At 39.9% G+C, this 21716-nt stretch overlaps 1 protein-coding gene across 17 annotated transcripts in view; it reads left to right on the top strand.

The window, feature by feature from the left end:
• Window positions 1–21406, top strand: part of MYT1L (myelin transcription factor 1 like) — a 729735-nt gene extending 708329 nt beyond the window's left edge. For all 17 annotated transcript variants that reach the window (XM_073568131.1, XM_073568128.1, XM_073568134.1 and 14 more), the window contains 2 exons: window positions 42–185; window positions 19509–21406. In XM_073568131.1, the coding sequence (XP_073424232.1) occupies window positions 42–185; window positions 19509–19649 (285 nt within the window). In that variant the 3' untranslated portion in view covers window positions 19650–21406. The remainder of the gene's footprint in view (window positions 1–41; window positions 186–19508) is intronic.
• The last annotated feature ends 310 nt before the right edge of the window (window positions 21407–21716 follow it).

The raw sequence follows: 21716 nt of genomic DNA, 5'->3' as shown, positions 1-21716 counted from the left end.
AATACCTTGTGTTGTATTTTCCACCTGTGTATGCTTTCTAGATTACAACAATGGAGAGTAACCTGAAGACAATAGAAGAGGAGAACAAAGTCATAGAGCAGCAAAACGAGTCCCTTCTGCATGAGCTGGCCAATCTAAGTCAGTCTTTAATTCATAGTCTAGCTAACATCCAGCTTCCCCACATGGTGAGTAATCATGTGTCCATTATAGAATTACAGAACACAATAATGTTTCTTACAGGGACTACTTTAATAACCTGCTGATACCAATCAGTGGTTCCTTCCCCTGTACAGTGCTTGTTGTGTTTTTACTGTTTCCTTTGAGGATATATGACCATCATTTGTAGTGTTTGGACTTTTTTTTTTGCTGTTTGTCTCCTGTTTTTACTCTAATGATGTTTTCATTACCAGTCTCTGAGCCTCATCGTGATTAATGATAGTTCTATCATCATCACACAGAAATCTTATTCTATTCAAGTATATGGTCATATAGATGAAGCAATAGGTAAGAGAACATTCTTCAATTACCAGTGGGCTTAGCCAAGAAGAAATTTTTGCTCAATGGTATTGGACTATAAACTTGACCGATAAGGTAGGTGCAAAAGAAAAAATAAGCTCACCATGCTTATATTTAGATGAGAGGCTTAAAATCATATGTCGTATCCTACTGGTGATACAAAAGGTTAGAGGAAAGGTTCAACACAACCAACAAATTAAATAAAAAAATAACCCCTTACTCAAAATCCATTAAAAAAAGTGGATCCATGATGATAAATGAAAAAATTAGAAAAATAAAAACCATCAATTTTTAGTATCTCACTATGGAGCCACTTGTTTTAATGGATTTTGAATAAAGGGTTTTTTTTATTTCATCCATTGGTTGTGCTGAACTATTCCTCCTTAATCTTTTAAAAACTTGACCACTGAGTCTGGTGACAGCCCCTTTTGATTTGCTAGTCCATCACTAACCAACAGTGTTGCATCATCGATGTCATTGCCATTTATTTATTTTCATTTATATAATCTATTTGCCACATATTTTGACTTACGGACCTCTGTGGTATGGTTTTAGCCACTACTAAAAAATACTTTTGTGAACATGCTTTTTCCATTTTATATGGGGTCTCTGTGATCTCATTTCGGTTTTACACATTTTTCTGCCTCTTCCGCCATATTTTTAAGGCATGTAACAGATAAGTCCTGATTTACTTTTCCTGTTGACTCGACATATCCAAAGGTAAGTGGCACAAAAGAACAACCTGATTTACCTAGGCTCTATCGGGAGATGTTTATGCTTCATGTGTCCATGTGTGGTCAACCATTGGTTGTGGTGAGGACTGAAGCCTATTATGTTTTTTTCTGGCATGTCACAATAATGTATTGAATGTTACAGTAATTGTGAGAAATTAGAGCCCTTAAAAGGATTTTCTGCAACTTTATTTTATTTTACGTGTAGCCTGAGTTTGCTAAAAGAAAATAAAAGTAGAATATATTGACCTACTGATCCATCTGTGCTCCTCTGTACTGTTGGCTTGGTCATCGCTGTAGCCTACTGATCACAGCTATCATGAGTCAATGGTACTGAAAGAGAAGGTGATAAGACCACTGGGAGGAACGGTAAGGGTTTGGTAGGTGAGTACAATATGTGCAATGTATTTATTTTATATAGCACACTCAGGCCATAAGTGAAATCTAACAAATTCATGGAAAAGCCCTTTGATAAAATTTACAAAAATAAAGTAATGGTGGACATGTATGATTCACGATCCAAATACTAATGAAATCACAGGTTGACCTCTACCCATGGTCTACTCCTCTTCTCTTTTCTCAATAGCTCACCCCATGCACATCTCCAGGACTCCTCTAGAGCTGAACCTCATCTCTGGAATTCATGATCATACTCGATTAGAGCTTCTCTCAGCATCACTCAAAGATCCAAACTTCCATTTTCCATCTTTCCGGAGACTCATGTTGTTTCCCTAATCACCATATTCTCCCAGTAAAACCTTTGTTGTTATCTCGTTTTCCATAAATTATTTGTGTCCTGTGGATTGTGCATCATCAGCAACCAAAGCCATGCCTGGTTAATCCATGTTCTCCTCCAGACTGTAAGCTTCTGTGAGCAAGACCATCCCCTTCTCCTGAAACATTATCTACCCCTCTTTTGGGCAATCGTTGTTGTGATATAAGAATAGTGTAAAAGGTCTTTTTTGTTAATCACTGCAAAAGAACCAAATGGCACCCACACAATAACATCACTGTATATTTTCTTCATATGTTGGATATATAGAGATTTATATTTTTCATATATTTTAAGGTATTTTATTATTTAAAGGTTAAGTGGACATTTCGAGTTAGGGGAGTTCAGTAATGACAATCACATGATTTTCACCGCAGTAACAAGAGTAAATTAATATGTAGAGGTACCAAGTATAAATGTTTTCTTATTGACTTTTGTTGGTTTTATTTGCATTGCTGCTATTAATTTGGCTTACATAAATTGTAAGCTCATAAAGCAATAAAATGGGGCTTTACAGCAGAGTCAGAGATATTTCTCCTTCATAGGTTGGTTTTTCACACCATTTTTTTCAGTACAAGTACCAAGAGTTGTTTTTAGATCCATTTGGATGAACGCGTAGGTGGGCTGTGCTGCTGGAGCAAACCAATTCTTCACAAATGATGATGAGAATAAGGTTTCTTGTTCACAATGCCTTTCTTGTATTTTTTTTAATTGATAAAGACGCCGGTACGGCGTTGAAACGCATTCTGAAAAAGAAAACCTTATTCTCATCGTCATTTCTGAAGAATTGATTTTGTTCAACCATCTGGATCCAATTTCTCCTGGAGGATTTATCCACCATCCACAGGGCAGCAGCTGTTATATACTGTATCATGCCTACATAGGAATTCTACCGGTCGCAACTCCACCAGGCGAGCATAACCAGCACTTTCCTACTTTCCCTCCATAGGGTATCACCCTCTGTTTCCCACTTTTAGATTTATTCATCCATCGTTTTTACAGATAGATCAAGGAACCATTAGTATCAATTTGTCTTTTCACATGTCCTTTTCTACTTTGATCCAACATGGATTTCATCCATGTGCTGTCTCAATTTTACTGTATAATGGGATGTAGATGATATTTTTTTTGTTTTTTCATACAAGAAAAGCAAATGCAAATTGGATTGTAATGACTGACAAGGGGCCAAAAAATGGGTTGAGCACACTGATAAAACATGGACCATTTTTCAAGTGTGAGAAAGAAACGATGGATGAATCCGGCCTTACAGTTTTTTTCCTATGGGAAATGCAGTGTATTATTTAAGTTAAAGGAAACCTGTCATGTTCCCAAACATTATTAATCAGCAGATATAGGTTAAGCTGCAGATTAGTAGTGTTACAACTTACAATGATCTCTGGTCACCTTACTGAGAGTGTGACTACTGGGAGGAAATTAACTTTTCCTCCCGGTAGCCATCGGTTCTCAGTCATAGAGGCGTGGACGGAGTTGCTACTGTCACTGTTCAGTACTGAGTGAGCTCCGGTTGTAAGCACAGGAGGCACTTTGATTGACGCTCCAGCACATCTATGTAGAGTGAGCTATCAATCAATGTGGCGGGGGATGCTTACACCTGGTGCTTACAGTATTGTGAGCAGTGCATTGAGTGGCGACTGAAGCCACCTGGCACGTCTATGAATGAAAGCTGGTGGCTCCCAGGAATTGTAACACTCATTTTTCCAAGGTAGCCATGCTTTTAGTAAGGCCTCACACATCGGTATTTTTGCATTAGTGTTTGTATGCCAAAGTCAGGAGTGGAACTTACAGAGAAAAACTAACATTGAACAATTGATCCCTGTTCTGTGTTTTGGAGACACTCCTGGTTTTGGCATACAAATACTGATGAAATACTGGTGCCAAAATACTGACTTGTGAATGAGGCCTAAGACAGCTGGACAGCATTGTAATGCTATTAAGCTGCATATTAACCCTTTATATGAAGGCTAATAGCATTTGGAGACATGACAGGTTCCCTTTAAACTCTTGTCAAATAGAATATTCTGCAATCGGCCAATCACATGGATCTCAACATCTCCCAAAAAAGTGCCACTTTTCTAAATGAAACAGTTATGGAGAGACACTTATGAGCAGGTCAAAGGTAAAACCTAAATTAAAGCCTATGTTAAAGCTAAAGCCAAGACCATGGAGAGGCACATGCAAGTGGCAGGTAGCATACAACACAGGGAACGGCGGTGCTTCTCCACAACATTTTTTGAAGTATACTGGGAGTTGACTTTTCAGCCATTTCCTGTTTCAAAGCTTCAAGTTTTGAGCTAATTGAGATTGATCATTTTAACATTCATTATCTTTTATCCAACATAAAGTACACAGTGTGGTAGATTGGCTCATTCAGCTGTACACGGAGGTAGACACAGGTAGACACAGGAACACTGTCTCTTTAACATATTCACTGATTTATTATATATGCGGCATAAACCATGGTGAAGTAACAAAAAACACTGCCCTTTGGGTAAAAACAGGAAAACAAAACAAAGTGGTAACACAAAGCACAGTCCTTGTGGTATCGGGTATCCTCACGCTCATGGTTAGCAAAGCACACAGTTCAGGTTACCACAAACACAAACACTTCTCTGGAGTTAGCCTCTCCAGACACACTGAACACTGAATGCCTCTGGAGGCCGACTATTTAACCCCTTCATGACCAAGCCTATTTTGACCTTAATGACCAGGCCATTTATTGTAATTCTGACCAGTGTCCCTTTATGAGGTAATAACTCAGGAACGCTTCAACGGATCCTAGCGATTCTGAGTCTGTTTTTTCGTGACATATTGCGCTTCATGTTAGTGGTAAATTTAGGTAGATAATTTTTGCGTTTTTTTGTGAAAAAATCAGAAATTTGGCAAAAATTTAGAAAATTTTGCAATTTTCAAATTTTGAATTTTTATTCTGTTAAACCAGAGAGTGATGTGGCACAAAATAGTTACTAAATAACATTTCCCACATGTCTACTTTAAATCAGCACAATTTTGGAAACAAAATTTTTTTTTGTTAGGAAGTTATAAGGGTTAAAAGTTGACCAGTGATTTCTCATTTTAACAACAAAATTTACAAAACCATTATTTTTAGGGACCACCTCACATTTGAAGTCACTTTGAGGGGTCTATATGGCAGAAAATAACCAAAAGTGACACCATTCTAAAAACTGCACCCCTCAAGCTACTCAAAACTACATTCAAGAAGATTATTAACCCTTCAGGTGTTTTACAGGAACTAAAGCAACATGGAAAGAAAAAATGGACATTTTAATTTTTAATTTTTACAACAAAAATTTTCTTTTAGCATCAATTTTTTCATTTTAGCAAAAAATAGTAGAAAAGAACGGCACTCAGCGGGTAGTGCAGTCAAGGCGTTATTATAAAAGCATATCAGCGGGAGAACGGATGCAAGAAAGGAGATAGCAACGACGATCATTTCGTGCTGCCAAGGCGCTTCCACAGGTTACATTTTTCATTTTAACATGGGCAACAGGATAAAATGGATCCTAAGATTTGTTGGGCAATTTCTCCTGAGTACACCGACACCTCATATGTGGTCATAAACCACTGTTTGGGTGCATGGCAGGGCTCAGAAGGGAAGGAGCACCATTTGACTTTTTGAATGGAAAACATGCTGGAATATTTAGCGGTTGCCATGTCGCGTTTGGAGAGCCCCTGTGTGCCTAAACATTGGAGCTTCCCCGCAAGTGACCCCATTTTGGAAACTAGACCCCCCCAAGGAATTTATCTACATGCATAGTGATCACTTTGAACCCCAAGGTGCTTCACAAATTGATCCGTAACAAAAAAAGTATTTTTTTCACAAAAATTTTTGTTTAGCCTCAGTTTTTTCATTTTCACATGGGCAACAGGATAAAATGGATACTAAAGTTTGTTGGGCAATTTCTCCTGAGTGCACAGATACCTCATATGTGGTCATAATCCACTGTTTGGGCGCATGGCAGGGTCCGGAAGGGAAAGAGCGCTATTTGACTTGAACGGAAAATTAGCTCCAATCGTTATCGGGCACCATGTCATGTTTGGAGAGCCCCTGTGTGCCTAAATAGTGAAAACCCACCACAAGTGACACCATTTTGGAAACTAGGCACCCTAAGGAACTTATCTAGATGCATAGTGAGCACTTTGAACCCCAATGTGCTTCACAAAAGTTTATAACGCAGTGCCGTGAAAATAAAAAATATTTTTTTTCCTCAAAAAATTATTTTTTAGTGCACAATTTTTTATTTTCACAAGGGTACCAGGAGAAACTGGATCCCAAAAGTTGTTGTCCAGTTTGTCCTGAGTACGATGGTACCCCATATGTGGGGGGGACCACTGTTTGGGCACACGTCGGGGGTCAGAAGGGAAGTAGTGACATTTTGAAATGCTGACTTTGATGGAATGGTCTGCGGGCATCATTACATTTGCAGAGCCCCTGATGTACCTAAACTGTGGAAACCCCCCACAAATGACCCCATTTTGGAAACTAGACTCCCCAAGGAACTTATCTAGATGTGTGGTGAGCACCTTGAACCCCCAAGTGCTTTACAGAAGTTTATAACGCAGAGCAGTGAAAATAAAAAATCATTTTTTTCCTCAAAAAAAATTTTTAGCCAGCAATTTTTTTTCCACAAGGGTAACAGGATACATTGGACCACAAAAGTTGTCCAGTTTGTCCTGAGTACGCTGGTACCCCATATATGGGGGGAACCATTGTTTGGGCACATGTAAGGGCTCAGAATGGAAGTAGTGATGCTTTGAAATGCAGACTTTGATGGAAAGGTCTGCGGTCGTAGTTACGTTTGCAGAGCCCCTGATGTGCCTAAACAGTAGAAACCCCCCACAAGTAACCCCATTTTGGAAACTAGACCTTCCAAGGAACTTATCTAGATGTCTAATGAGCGCTTGGAAGGGAGGGAGCACCGTTTGCCTTTTTGAACGCAAAATTGGCTGGAATCAATGGTTGCACCATGTCGCGTTTAGAGACCCCTGATGTGCCTAAACAGTGGAAACCCCTCAATTCTAACTCCTATCCTAACCCCCAACACACCCCTAACCATAACCCTAACCCCAACACACCCCTAACCCTATCCCTAACCCTAACCCTAATTCCAACCCTAACCCTAATTTCAACCCTAAACCTAGTTCTAACCCTAACCCTAATTCCAACCCTAACCCTAATTCCACCATAACCCTAATTCCAACCCTAGCCCTAATTCTAACCCTAACCCTAATTCCAACCCTAACCCTATTTCCAACTCTAGCCCTAACCCTAACCCTATTTCCAACCATAACCCTAACCCTAATGGAAAAATAAAAATACAAATAATTTCTTTATTTTATTATTTTTCCTGCCTATGGGGGTGATAAGGGGGGGTTATTTACTTTTTATTCTATTTTGATCACTGTGAGAGTTTATCATAGTGATCAAAATGAATAAATGAATCTGCAGCTGGCGGGCGCACTGCGCATGCGCCCGCCATTTTCCAACATGGCGGCGCCCATGAAGCAGGACGACGGGACACCGGGAGCCGAAGAGGGACATCGGAGGTACCCGGGGGGAGAGGGGGAGCGGAGAGAAGGGGGAGGGGAGCAGATGACGGCGGCAGCACATTGCCGCCGTTAGTCTGTATCGGGGGCCGATCGGCCCTGTGAGTTGTGGGGGGGTCGGATCTGGGTCTCCAGCCATGGCCGATGCTACTGCAGCATCGGCCATGGCTGGATTGTAATATTTCATCAATTTTTATTGATGAAAGATTACTATCGCTCTGATTGGCTGTTTCACTTTTAACAGCCAATCAGAGCAATCGTAGCCATGTGGGGGCGAAGCCACACCCCCTGTGGTGAAGAACAAAGCCCCCTGTATCTGCGGGTCGGGTTACCTTTTAGTGACCCCGGTCACCCGACCTGCAGGGGGGCTTTGAAGTCATGACGCCACATAGGCGTCACTGGTCAGATTGGCACAGGTTTTCATGACGTCTATGTGGCGTCATTGGTCGGGAAGGGGTTAAACCTCAGACCACACCCTGGAGTGGAGATAAAGTGGACAACCTCCCACCCACTTTATGGTTGTTTACAAGAACCCAGCCCTTAAAATGGATGATTAACCTCTCTCAACACATAGTGTGCTGGAGCAAACTTCTGGGTTTCAAATCACTGAAGCTAATAGCCTCAGTGAATCATATCTCCCCTCTAGGACTTTGCTAGTGACTTTGTCACACCACTTTTTGATTAGGAAATCCAATATTTTCACAAACGTGAAAATTCCTACTCATTACTGGCGTTGAGCAAATATGTTCGGAAAACGGTCGCCAAGCATAAATTCGGCACGAATATGGTATATTCGGATTCATGATCGGTAACACGAGCATTTTTCTTAAAATCGGAAATAGTCAGTAAAATACAGAATAAAAGCCGGCAATTCACAACGTGACAGGTTAGAATAGAATAGATAGAATACATATATACATATAGAATACATAGATATATAGATGTCAGTGGCACACAAACACATACATATGTGTGTACTTATATTACATAGAAAGATAGCAGAAAAGCCAGCAATTCAGCAGCCACGGTAGTGTAAAATCACAGCAGGAGCCTACAGGATAGAAGAGATGGAACACATACAGTAAATACACAAAGAATAGGTAAATATACAGATGCCTGTGACAAATACAATTAGTACAGTGTGTGTGCAGCTTACTGTACAAGTATTTAATTAAAAAAAGATTATTTTTCTGACAAAAATGGCGTAGTAATTTTCATAACCAGCAGAGGGAAAGCCGACGGCTGGCGCCTGATGTTTATAGCCTGGGAAGAGGGTAATACCCATGGAGCTTCCCAGGCTATTAATATCAGCTCACAACTGTGTACTTAGCCTTTACTTGCTATTAAAGTGGGAGACCCCCCCAAAAAAGACATAGGGTCCCCTATAATTAATAACCAGCAAAGGCTATGCAGACAGCTGCGGGCTGATATTAATAGCTAAAGAAAGGTCCAAGGTTACTGGCCTTCCAGACTAAAAACATCAGCTGTCAGCCGCCTCAGAAAAGGTACATCTCTAAGATGTGCCAATTCTGGCACTTAGCCTTGCTCTTCCCACTTGCCCCATAGCGGTGGCAAGGGGGTGATAGTTGGCTGGGTGGATGTCACCTTTGTATTGTCAGGTGACATCAAGCTACAAGGTTAGTAATGGAGAGGTGTCAATAAGACGCCCCCATTACTACCCCCATAATCACATTGTAAGAAAACACAGACACCCAGAAAAAAGTCCTTTAATTGAAAGAATGACACAGACTCCTTTAATAATCTTAATTAAACCGTACTTACAAACTTGCCTATTTCCACCGAAGCCCTCGTTCTCCTGTAACAAAACGAAAAAAAAAAAAAGCACTATACCATACCTGTCCATTGTCCCATTGCACACCGTAATCCATGTCTGGGGGAGAAATAATTTTCAACCTGTACGGTGCCAAGGCCAGGCTGAGAACCACTGGTGGCTAAACTGCTGCAAGCGCAGCCTCAGTGACTAGCTGTGACGTCACTGAGGCTGCGTTTCCAACCGGGCTGAAATGCAGTGACCTTGGTGAGATCCTCGCTAGCACCTTGGAAAAGTCGCACGGTGCAGAGGCGAGTTCACATAAAATTTCCTTCCTTTTGAAGAGGCTATTTGCAAACATAAATCCTCAGAGGAGCATTGTATGGCATATAGGTCTCTTTACATCAACTTGGCACTCTTCGCAAGAAGAAACATTCATCCTCAGGCCTAGAAAAACCAGTGATCCTTATCTGTCTTACAACTTAAATCATGCCAGCCTGGCAACCTGTGTTCCTGACCTTACATGAGACAACGATTTCATAATATTTTCCGAAGTCTTTAGTAGGAATTCATCACACATTGATGCACAGGCAGAAATTAAACTCCTTTTTTTAGATTTGGGATTTGAACACAATGAAAAATAATTTCCTTAGAGAGATAAGAGTAATGAAGCTTTAGATTGATTTTGTTATCAAATACATTTTAATTATAATATTAATGGTAATAACTTGATTTCTATAGCACCAACATATTCCTTGGCACTTTAGAATTCAGTGGGTACATATATAAAGAATTTCAGACATTATAGAGTAAAACCTTGTCCAACAATTCACTTGTTAGATTCTTTTACTCACTGCAGAGACCACTTTCCATCCTAAGTCCAGGACCTCAGGATTCTTGTTGCTCACTGATTTTGCTCAGTTTTCCTAGTGTCGTTACTACACTAAGCAATTTTTTGGATTCCTTATCTAAACCAATGGAATCAATGACTTAATGTTAACCAACATCACCATCCTTGCCTAAATCCAGCTGCTATTTTAGAGATCTGAGAGGACACCATGAAGATAGTTTATTACTTTATTCCACTTTGTCATTGATTTATTTGATTATTTTCTTGATGTTCTTCAGTCAAGAATGATGTTCCTCACTCATAGTTTTCTCCATACACTTGTGGAAATTTTTGGTTATGTATGAAGAGAAGAAAATGTTTTTGGAAAATCTATATTTCCTTTTGAGAGAACTTTGACAATACTGTTTTATAGAGAAACACAAGGAGTGGGAGTAATTGCAATTCATTGTTTGTTATTGTCAACCATGAAAAAGTTGCCGAAATGATAAGCTACAACATTGTGATAAATTATGTCGGGTTACTAAGGTGAGAAAGTTGCATTTGTAACCTCATTAGATGCCCTAGTTATGGTAATAAATGGGATTGGTATTCATTGACATTGAAACAATATATTAACCCCTCAGTAAGTATGTGAAAATATAAACATCTCTTTACTTTAGTTTTTGTCTGACAGATTTTCATCTCCATCATGTACAATGCATACATCCCATTGTCAAAGTAATAGGAAATAGTTGTGACATTTCAGTAGATGCTAGATTTATTTTGAAATCTTGGAGACATTTCACAATTTTCCGCTGGTCTGCTCTAAACTCATACTGTCATGGACGAAAGTGTTGGCACCCTTGAAATTGTTCCAGAAAATTACGTATTTCTCCAAGAAAATTATTGCAGTTACACATGTTTTGTTATGCACATGTTTATTTCCTTTGTGTGCATTGAAACAAATTGGACATAATGTCACATAAAACCCTAAAAATGGGCTGGACAAAATTGTTGGCACCCTCGACATAATATTTAGCTGCACATCCTTTAGCATAAATAGCTGCAAGCAATTGCTTTCTACAACCATCAACAAGCTTCTTTACGCCTCAACTGGAATTTTGGACCACTCTTCTTTTGCAAACAGCTCCAGGTATCTCGTATTTGCAGGGTGCCTTCTCCTAACAAGAATTTTAAGATCTTCCCACAGGTGTTCAATGGGATTTACATCCGGACTCATTGCTGGCCACTTCAAAACTCTCCAGCGTTTTGTTTTCAACCATTTCTGGGTGTTTCTTGAAGTATGTTTGGAGTCATTGTCCTGCTGGAAAACCCATGACCTAGGGCGCAAACCCAGCTTTTTGACACTGCGCCCTACATTGTAACCCAAAATCTTTTGGTAATCTTCAGATTTCATGATGCCCTTACACAATCAAGACACCCGTTGCCAGAGGCAGCAAAACAACCCCAATACATCTTTGAACTTCCTCCATATTTGACTGTAGATACTGTGTTCTTTTCTTTGTAGGCCTCATTCCAGTAAACAGTAGAATGATGTACTTTACCTAAAAGCTCTATCTTAGTCGCATCTATCCATAACATGCTTTACCAGTAGGATTTTGTCTTACGTACATTTTGGCAAACTGCAGTTTAGCTGGTTTATGTCTGTGTCAGCAGTGGGCTACTCCTGGGTCTTTTGCCATAGTGTTTCATTTTTTCAAATGTCGATGGACAGTTCATGGTGATACTGATGCACACTGAGCCTTCAGGACAGCTTGAATTTCTTTGGAATTTGATTGGGACTGTTAGGCACTATCTGGACTATCTTTCGGTGCAACCTTTCATTAATTTTTCTCTGCCATCCACATCCAGGGAGATTAGCTACAGTGCCATGGGTTGTAAACGTCTTGATTATGTTACGCACCTTGGACAAAGGAACATCAAGATCTTTGAAAATGAATGTGTAACCTTTAGATTGTTGATATTTTTCAACAATTTTGGTTCTTACGTCGTAAGACAATTCACTTCTCCTTTTTCTGTACTCCATGCTTAGTGTGGCACACAGACACACAATGCAAAGATTAAGTCAACTTCTCTCCTTTTTTATCTGATGTCAAGTGTGTTTTTATTATTGCTCACCCCTGTTACTTACCACAGGTGAGTTTGAACGAGCATCTCATGCTTGAAAAAGTAGTTTGCCAACAATTTTGTGCTTCCCATTTTGGGGTTTTGTGTGAAATTATTACCAATTTGCTCTTTTTTCTCTTTTTATGTTGTTCCAATGCACAGCAAGGAAATAAACATGTGAATAACAAAACGTGTATTTGCACCAATACTTCATTTTCTGGAACAATTTGATGTGACAATTGGGTTGCTTTGTTTTGACCTTTTGGTTATTAGGTTTGACTAATTTTAAGGGTAATGTTTATAAAATAAAAGTAGCCAGGAGATCCTGGAAGAGCTGATCATCACAGTCACAGAAAAAAAATCCAAAATAATTAAAGGGGTTATCCGGGACCATTTTATTTTTATGTTATGGAACTAAGAACTTACAAACATGTAGTTCCTAATTGCCTCCCTGTTGTGCCCATTGTCAGTCTCTGGTGGCACAGAGTGGTCATGGACTACTCCTGCCACAGATTCTACAGTTTCCAGGGATGTCACATTGACACAGCAGCTGCATTTCTTCCGCTCTGCTCTGTTGATGGGACATGACTGCAGATGTAATGCTGATTGACAGTTGGCTTCTTGTTTATAACTGCAAGGAACCAGCTGTCAATCAACATTATGTCGGCGGTCATGCCCCATTGACAGAGCAGCTCAAAAGAATAAGAGCTGAGTTATCAGTAGATTTTGAGAATATATTCATGTGGTCAAAAAGAGTAAAGGACATATCTGATTACTAGAAGACTAGTGAACACTTTTTTAGGAGCTCTTTTACATTTGCATAAACATTATATTTACATTAAAGTGCTATTCTCAACATTAAAAGTTATCAACTAACCAAAAAATAGGTGATGACTTGCAGTTTGGTGCGGGTCGAACCACTAGATCCAATTGATATTGAGAATGGGCTCTAAAATTCCTTATCGGATTGGAGTGGTGGCCAGGTAAGTTTGGCTCAGCCTCAGTCATTTTTTATGTAACTAATGGAAAAAGTTAAGCATGAAGCTCAGCTGTATGTGCTCTCATCCTAGCAGTCTAGCCCATAAAATCTGCATGTTATTACCTGTCCTTTGAAAAGGTAACAACTTTTAGCATTTGAAATAACCCTTTTACTTATTTTTTTAATGAGATTTATGTGTTCCTTATGAATTGGTTAACTGTTTATTGTTCTTTTTCTTTAAAAAAAGCACTTCAGTCAATGTTTTTATCCTCTTTTAAAACACTACCGTTCAAAAGTTTGGGGTCACCCAGACAATTTTGTGTTTTCCATGAAAACTCATATTTTTATTAATCTAATGAGTTGCCAAATGAATTTAAAATCTAGACCAGACATTGACAAGGTTCGAAAAAAAAAGATTTTTATTTGAAATAATAATTTTCTCCTTCAAGCTTTGCTTTCATCAGAGAATGCTCCCTTTGCAGCAAATACAGCATTGCAGACCTTTGGCATTCTAGCAGTTAATATGCTGAAGTAATCTGGAAAAATTTCACCCCATAATTCCAGAAGCCCCTCTCACAAATTGGTTTGGCTTGATGGGCACTTTTTGCGTACCATACGGTCAAGCTGCTCCCACAACAGCTCAATGGGGTTGAGATCTGGTAACCGCGCTGGCCAATCCAGATAGAATACCAGCTGCCTGCTTCTTCCGTAAATAGTTCTTGCATAATTTAGAGGTGTGCTTTGGGTCATTGTCCTGTTATAGGATGAAATTGGCTCCAATCAAGCGCTGTCCACAGGGTATGGCATGGAGTTGCAAAATGGAGTGATAGCCTTCCTTATTCAAAATCCCTTTTACCTTGTACAAATCTCCCACTTTACCAGCACTAAAACTGTTAGGAACGGCGGAATGCACTAAATAAAAATAAATAATAAAGTGTGTTCGCCGCTCGGGGTCCACCGTGCAGTAGGTGTTATACCGCTGCTAGGTAATGACAGCCGAGCAATATGGCAGTAAAATGCGCACGTGTTCAACTTCACCCGAAGTGCGCAGAGCGGGCTCTGTTCACACACAGAGGCGCCACAACATAAACATACAAAAACGCTGAGCCTGTTAGTGTCACAGACCTCAGGTGAATGCACACACGGTATCTGGTCAACGGAGCAGGACCTAAGACAGAGGAGCTGCGTCCGTCTAGACCTACCGTGTGTGCGGCATCGCTACTGTGAGCACCAAGAAGGGCTGCAACTGCAGCGAGGCATAGAACATTGCCACTCGACGACAAAGCTAGAAAGCAAGCGCAATGTCGGACGCTAGCGTAGAGGTGCGGTGTGCACAGTGGCTTAAGGCTTGCCACTGACTGGCGCTGACTGCTGAACTAATTCCCTATCCACATGCGTAATGTCAGAGGGAAGGGGTTTCAAATAAGTCAGTCACCAGAATCATACATCCGTCACCATTCACACATCTAGCAAGTATAGCCTATACTAGCGCATGGCCGAACGGTCATTCGTGCTTTTTATAGCCGTGCGGGACCTTCCAGATCTCCGAGATGGACCAATGAGAACAGAAACAGGACCTGAGCATATGACTCCCGATCTTCAATGGGAGATCGTCTCGTGAGCATGCCCAGTTGGAGCAAAGAGGGACTTAGTCTCTGGAGCGGTCTGCTGCAAAGTAATCTCCTCTGCAGTAGATAGACAGCAGGAGACCGCAGAATGTGAGGCTCTGGAATCCTGCAGAGCAGACGCAGAAAGCCAACGCCTAACAAAAACAACCCCAGACCATCACATTACCTCCACCATGCTTGACAGATGGCGTCAGGCACTCTTCCAGCATCTTTTCAGTTTTCTGCGTCTCACAAATATTCTTCTGTGTGATCCAAATACCTCAAACTTGGATTTGTCTGTCCATAACACTTTTTTCCAATCTTCCTTTGTCCAATGTCTGTGTTCTTTTTCCCATATTAATCTTTTCCTTTTATTAGCCAGTCTCAGATATGGCTTTTTCTTTGCCACTCAGCCCTGAAGGCCAACATCTCGGAGTCACCTCTTCACTGTAGACGTTGACACTGGCGTTTTGCATGTACTATTTAATGAAGCTACCAGTTGAGGACCTGTGAGGCGTCAATTTCTCAAGCTACAGACTCTAATGTACTTGTCTTGTTGCTCAGTTGTGCAGCGGGGCCTCCCACTTCTCTTTCTACTCTGGTTAGAGCCTGTTTGTGCTCTCCTCTGAAGGGAGTAGTACACACCGTTGTAGGAAATCTTCAGTTTCTTGGCAATTTCTCATATGGAATAGCCTTCATTTCTAAGAACAAGAATAGATTGTCGAGTTTCACATGAAAGTTCTTTTTTTCTGGCCATTTTGAGAGTTTAATGGAACCAACAAATGTAATGCTCCAGATTCTCAACTAGCTCAAAGGATGGTCAGGTTTATAGCTTCTCTAATCAGTCAAAATGTTTTCAGCTGTGCTAACATACTTGCACAAGGGTTTTCAAGGGTATTCTAACCATCTATTAGCCTTCTTACACAGTGTGCAAACACGAAGTACCATAAGAACACTGGAGTGATGGTTGTTGGAAATGGACCTCTATATAACTATGAACATATTGCATTACAAACCAGATGTTTGCAGCTAGAATAGTCATTTACCACATTACAATGTATAGAGTGTATTTCTAAATCATTAAATGTTAGCTTCATTGGAAAAAACTGTGCTTTTCTTTCAAAAAATAAGGAAATTTCTAAGTGACCCTAAACTTTTGAACGGTAGTGTATATTGAAGTCATCATATTATATAGCACTGTGTACTTGCAACTGCTCATTTTGTCTTTCTACCCAGCTAATTGTTCTCTTTTTCATTAGATGTATGAAATCACGTGATTAAAAACTGATTAGCTGAATCCTTTTGAGCTCTATGTAGAAACAGGAGGTAAACTTTCCCTGTATGGCTGTATGGCGGAAGCAGCTTGGTCAGAAGTAGAGTTCAGCAAATTTGACACATCGATACATCGGCGTCACAGCTCTGTGTGTCGCGGCTATGTCACAGTCACAGCACATGCATGGAGAGCCCAACAAACAGCCTCTCCATGCATGCGCTGTGACAGTGACACAGCCGTGACACATGCAGCTGCGGCGCCCAACAGCTGATCAGCCGGCGCGCTCCATGTATCTGGGTTCCCTCTGCAGCTTATTTGGTAAGTGCTATAGCTTGCCGAATAAATGGGGACCCAAACAAATTCACTCAACTCTAGTCAGGAGTTGAAGAGGGGAATTTTTTCTGTAAGGAAAAGAGACTTTCTTTTTCTACACAGAGCAGAGAAACCAGAAAAATAAACTGGCTAGAAAGGCAAAATGAGCAATTGTAAGTACACAGTGCTATATAATATGAAGATTGCAATATATTAAAGCTAGTTTCACACTAGCGTTCAGGAGGGCTGCAGATGGCAGCCACTTCCTCCTTTCGTCAAAATTTTGCATTTCGGTGTGGTAATCGCACACATCAAATCGCCGCATACAGCGCATGTCCCTGCGTACCCAATGTTAAAGATAGGTACGCAGGGAAATGCTGGACGCATGCGGCAGTAGGCGGAGCTTCATGGAGGAAGACAGGAGGAAGTGGCTGCCATCCGCAGCCCTCCTGAACGCTAGTGTGAAACTAGCCTAAGAGGATCAAAACTGTGTTTGGAGATTTTCTTTAATTTCATATGCTAGGTATGCCTCAGGGTTTTTTTTCTGCTGTATTTTGCTGTTATTATTGCAAACCTTTGCAATAAAAACTGTTTTTGAAACAATTTTTTTTTAAATTGCAAATAAAAATAATCTATAAAAATAGGTGGAATTAATCAAAACACTTATATTTTTCCTGTACTGTAAAATACAACTAAGTCATCACCCAGTTCGTTTTTGACATTGCTTTTCAAAACTTTGTATTACCAAAGTGTGGAAATCTTTCATAAATGTGTTGCAATCAGCACAAAGCTGAAGCCAAGCTAAGTTTTCCTTATATATTTGTATGCAGTGCACAGCACCTGCAAATACAGTAACTTTCAACCTAAAAACTGACTATAAATGCCTTGTGTTTTTCTATGTTGCAGGTTCCTCAGGGGTTATCTATGACTTTGATTTTAGCATTCATTAACTGTCTCTTCAAAATATTTTTGACCTACAGTAACATGTGATAAGTTTTATTGAGGGTCTAGGAGCTGAGAGCCTCACTGAAATGGAGGGGCAAAGGTAAAAGATTACTCTCCTCTGAGACTTCAATAGAAAGTCTCCAAGTAGAGTTGTACTCAATTTGACATTTTCACCCCATCATTTTAGTGATATGTCGTAGTCTCAGCATCCAGTTTCCACTAATGAAAGTTTTAGCCATAACTAGTGTTGAGCGATACCATCTGATACCGTGAAGTATCAGATCGGATTGGATCGGACCGATACCCAAAAAGTATCGGGTATCGCCGATTCCGATACCGGAAACCCCATTCAAGTCAATGGGACAGAAATATCAGAATTAAAAAACCCCCTTTCTTTACTTGTACATCCAGTTCGGGAGGGGGGAAGAGTGTGGGCGGTGCATGGGCGGACACTGTGCGTGTGCGGGTGGGGTCTGTACAGGCCTCTCGGGGGTCTGTGCGGGCCTCTCGGGGGTCTGTGCGGGCCTGCCGGGGGTCTGTGCGGGCCTGCCGGGGGTCTGTGCGGGCTTGCCTGGGGTTGTGTGTGTGTGCAGGCATCGTCCGATGGGACTTCCCATCGGACGATGCCTGCACACACACACAACCCCCGGCAGCCCGCACAGACCCCCGGCAGGCCCGTACAGACCCCCGACAGCCCACACAGACCCCCGGCAGGCCCGCACAGACCGTGCATCATGATGCGCACAGACCGCGCATCATGATGACATCATTTCAGCAGCCAATCACAGCCACAACACTGGCTCATTGCATTATGGGAACTTCCGATTCCGGTATCTGATATTGTAAAAATATCGGTACTCCGTATCGGAATTCCGATACAGCGAATATCGGCCGATACCCGATATTTGCAGTATCGGAATGCTCAGCACTAGTCATAACACAATGTATCAGCATTTTTGTTGGAGTGTTCTGTTAAAGGAGCTGTCCAGGCTTAGGATCATTGTCTACAGAATTCTGAATCCTGACAGCATGCGGTGTGCACGCTGTCAGGATTCTCTGGCGTTGCAAGTTAGAGTGTGGCTCTTCCAACTAGATGGGTTTGTCTTCTGTCAGGGAACTTCTAATGAGGGAAGACAAGCGTATCTAGTCGACACATGACCACAAGTATATAAATTGCCTGTTTGTGGTCACGTGACTGCCAGCTCTCATCAGCAACGCGGGAGAATACTGACAGTGCACACTCCGCACACTTTCAGGATTCAGAATTCCATAGTCACATAGAATGACTTTAGACTTTAAAAAGTAGCCTAGAAGTTTGCAAGATCTATCTGTGTCATGATACAATTTTTTTTTCCAAACCTAGGGTTCGCTCACACCATCGTATAAATCAGACAAGTGCACTGTGAGAAAAAGAAATCAAACTGTGCTCGGACCAATGTTATTCAATGATGTAGTGCAGATCTGTGTATCTTTTCTCGGTTTTATTCTTCATGAGAAAAAAAATCTTTGCATGCTAACTCAGAAATCTGATGGGTGACCATTAGTATGGCATCTGATTTTTATGGATACATTACAATTCTGTAGCATAGGAAACTGTAAATGACCTTGTAAAAGATTAATAGCTGCTGAGTAAAAAATGTATTGCACATGGACTACATAGGGACAGCACACGGATGACAAGTAGGAAAAAAATTGTACCATTTTTCTGGAGGAGAATGTGACAGATTTTTTACCCTAGTGTGAGTGAACCCTTAGACTTTGGCCACAATTGGCATTTCCATTTCTGTTTTTATCTTCCATTTTTGAAATAGAAAAAAGTGAAAACATTAGTGCTGGATCCATCACATGGTGTAACACCATGGGTGACTGGTGTTCAGTTTCCTTCATGTTGTAAATCATTTTCCCATGAAAAGCAGCCTAGCTTTTCTGTTTTCAGAAATTTTGACAAAATTTGCAATGGAGAATCCACCATAGATATGAACATATGAACACAGCCTTACAATTTCCCTTAAAATAAAGGCATGCACCGAAAATAATACAGATTGTTTATTGTCTTGTAGGACCCCATCAACGAACAAAATTTTGATGCCTACGTGACCACGTTGACGGACATGTATACAAATCAAGATCGCTATCAAAGCCCGGAAAATAAGGCACTTTTGGAAAACATAAAGCAAGCTGTGAGAGGAATACAAGTCTAAGAGAGAACAAAAAAATCCAATAAAGATGCCTCTTGTTTTCTGCTGCTGTAATCTACCAGAAAAGTGTTATATATATTTATTCATCCGAGGCAGTGTTATGCTTACAAGACTCCATGATGATTTTATGTCTTGCTTTAAGAATAGTACCTGCTGAATAGATTTTGAATACATTCACATTTTGTACGTTTTCATATAAGCTAACATTGTGTGATATGCCATGTAATGTTTATAGCTGCTAATGTATGCACATTTTTAAGGTAAATATATTTCTGAAAAAACAAAAAGGAAGCTGCCGAAGAGAATCGGAGGGTAAATTTTTTTAAGCTTTGGTGATCAACATTTTAGTATTTCGAACTGGAGAAGACAAAATTCCACTTCTAAATGGTATTGCCAATTTCTACAAAATTTCATTTGGTCTTGGAATGCCGGAGATTTGAAGGTTTGGACCATGCTGTGCGAACTGTTTCACAGAGATCCTTATTTTTTAAGGACCTTTGGAGAAGAGGCTAGATGTTTTCGGTTTCAGATGTTGGCTACGTAAGGGGGTCAATTCGATGAGGTTTTTTTTATAAATTGGGATAATGAATTTTTGAGAGTTGTAAGATACACTCACTCTAAATTTTTGGTTAACGTAAGGAAACATCAAGCTATGGAAACACCTGCGGTGAGGGGGAAAGGCGTAGCAGCTTACAAGCACTTTTCATTCATAACTGAACTTCATCTGATCTCAATATGGGAACCTCCATTGTTGGACTATATTGGAAGAGAACGTTGAGATAATTCCTACTGATCTTTTTTCAAACAGACTTTGGAGAAAAAGCCACTATTCACCCTTCACTCCTGGATTGATTTCCCTTCCTTAGAACTGCGTTGTACTGGATTCCTGCATTTTTGATTGAGGATGAAAGACACAATTTTTAATACATTTTATGTTGCCTTTTTTCATCGTCTTATCATTTAATTGGGGGTTTTACAACTAATGCAAAGAACAAAAAAAAGGACATAAAACCCGTTTCTGATCCCTGGAATAAATCCAAAAGTTGGTTTAAAGGAAAACGTAAACCTTCTAAGATTGAAACTTTTACATTTTTCCTCCATACAGCTTGTGATTGTTGTTGGACTTTCCTTATTGGGAAGAAAGAAAAGAAAAAAGCTTGTTAGATGACCAAACTTCAAACAGCACTTATTTTTCTTTTTATTTCTAATTATTACTATTTATTTTATTTATTCTTTTCAATTGTGCTCATTTTAATTCAGATGCGTTTTGTTTTCCCTTTATTTTTTTCTTTATTTTTCGTCATTTTAACATAATTTGTGTTATTCTAAAACAACTGCACTAACCATATGCATAAGACCACTTTTTAAGTCAAAGATGTTGTTGTGTTTATAAAGATGTCAAAAAAAAGAAAAAAAAAAAGGATTCTTATTTTTTATTTAAATTGCATATCTTTTTTCCTTCCACGTGTTGATGTTATGCAGAAAGTACAATGTACTTTAGAATTTTGCTATGAATAAAAAAAAAGATGGGTTTTTTTAAAAAAAATGAAAAAATATTTTTAGCAAAATAGGACTTACAGGGTCATTGTCCCCACAATGTGCCAGTTGATGATTTGCACTTACCTTGTCCTATATATCCATAATATACGGAGGTGTGCAATTTTTTTCGTGTCTATAAGCCTTTTGTGACACCAACGAGAAAAATAAAATAATGAAAAAAAAATATATTAAAAAAAAAAAAAGAATAAAAAAAAAAAAAAGTCAGAAGATACTGGAAGCCGTGAAGGCTGTTTCAATAAATATCGCTAAGGGAGGTTACAGGGATCTCACAACTAATATTCTAATACAATACTCAACCTCGGTATATATATGTATAAATATATGTATATCCCAGCGGCACTTTATACTAGTCACTGTACAAATTATAACAGTTTTCCAAGAGGACTTTAATAACTAGCTGGGAGAAGATTATGTAATTACTTTTGGGGGGCGCTTTGCAGGATGTTCTCTGTAAAGGCCTGTCTTTCTGTTGTGCTCTTAGTCGTAGCGGTCATGCTCAGAACTGCCTTT

Source organism: Dendrobates tinctorius, unplaced genomic scaffold (genome assembly GCF_039654945.1).
Source record: "Dendrobates tinctorius isolate UK_male_01 unplaced genomic scaffold, ASM3965494v1 ptg000021l, whole genome shotgun sequence".
NCBI lineage: Eukaryota > Metazoa > Chordata > Amphibia > Anura > Dendrobatidae > Dendrobates > Dendrobates tinctorius.
Note: the sequence above shows the minus strand (reverse complement) of the source record. Positions and strands in the feature narration are given on the sequence as shown.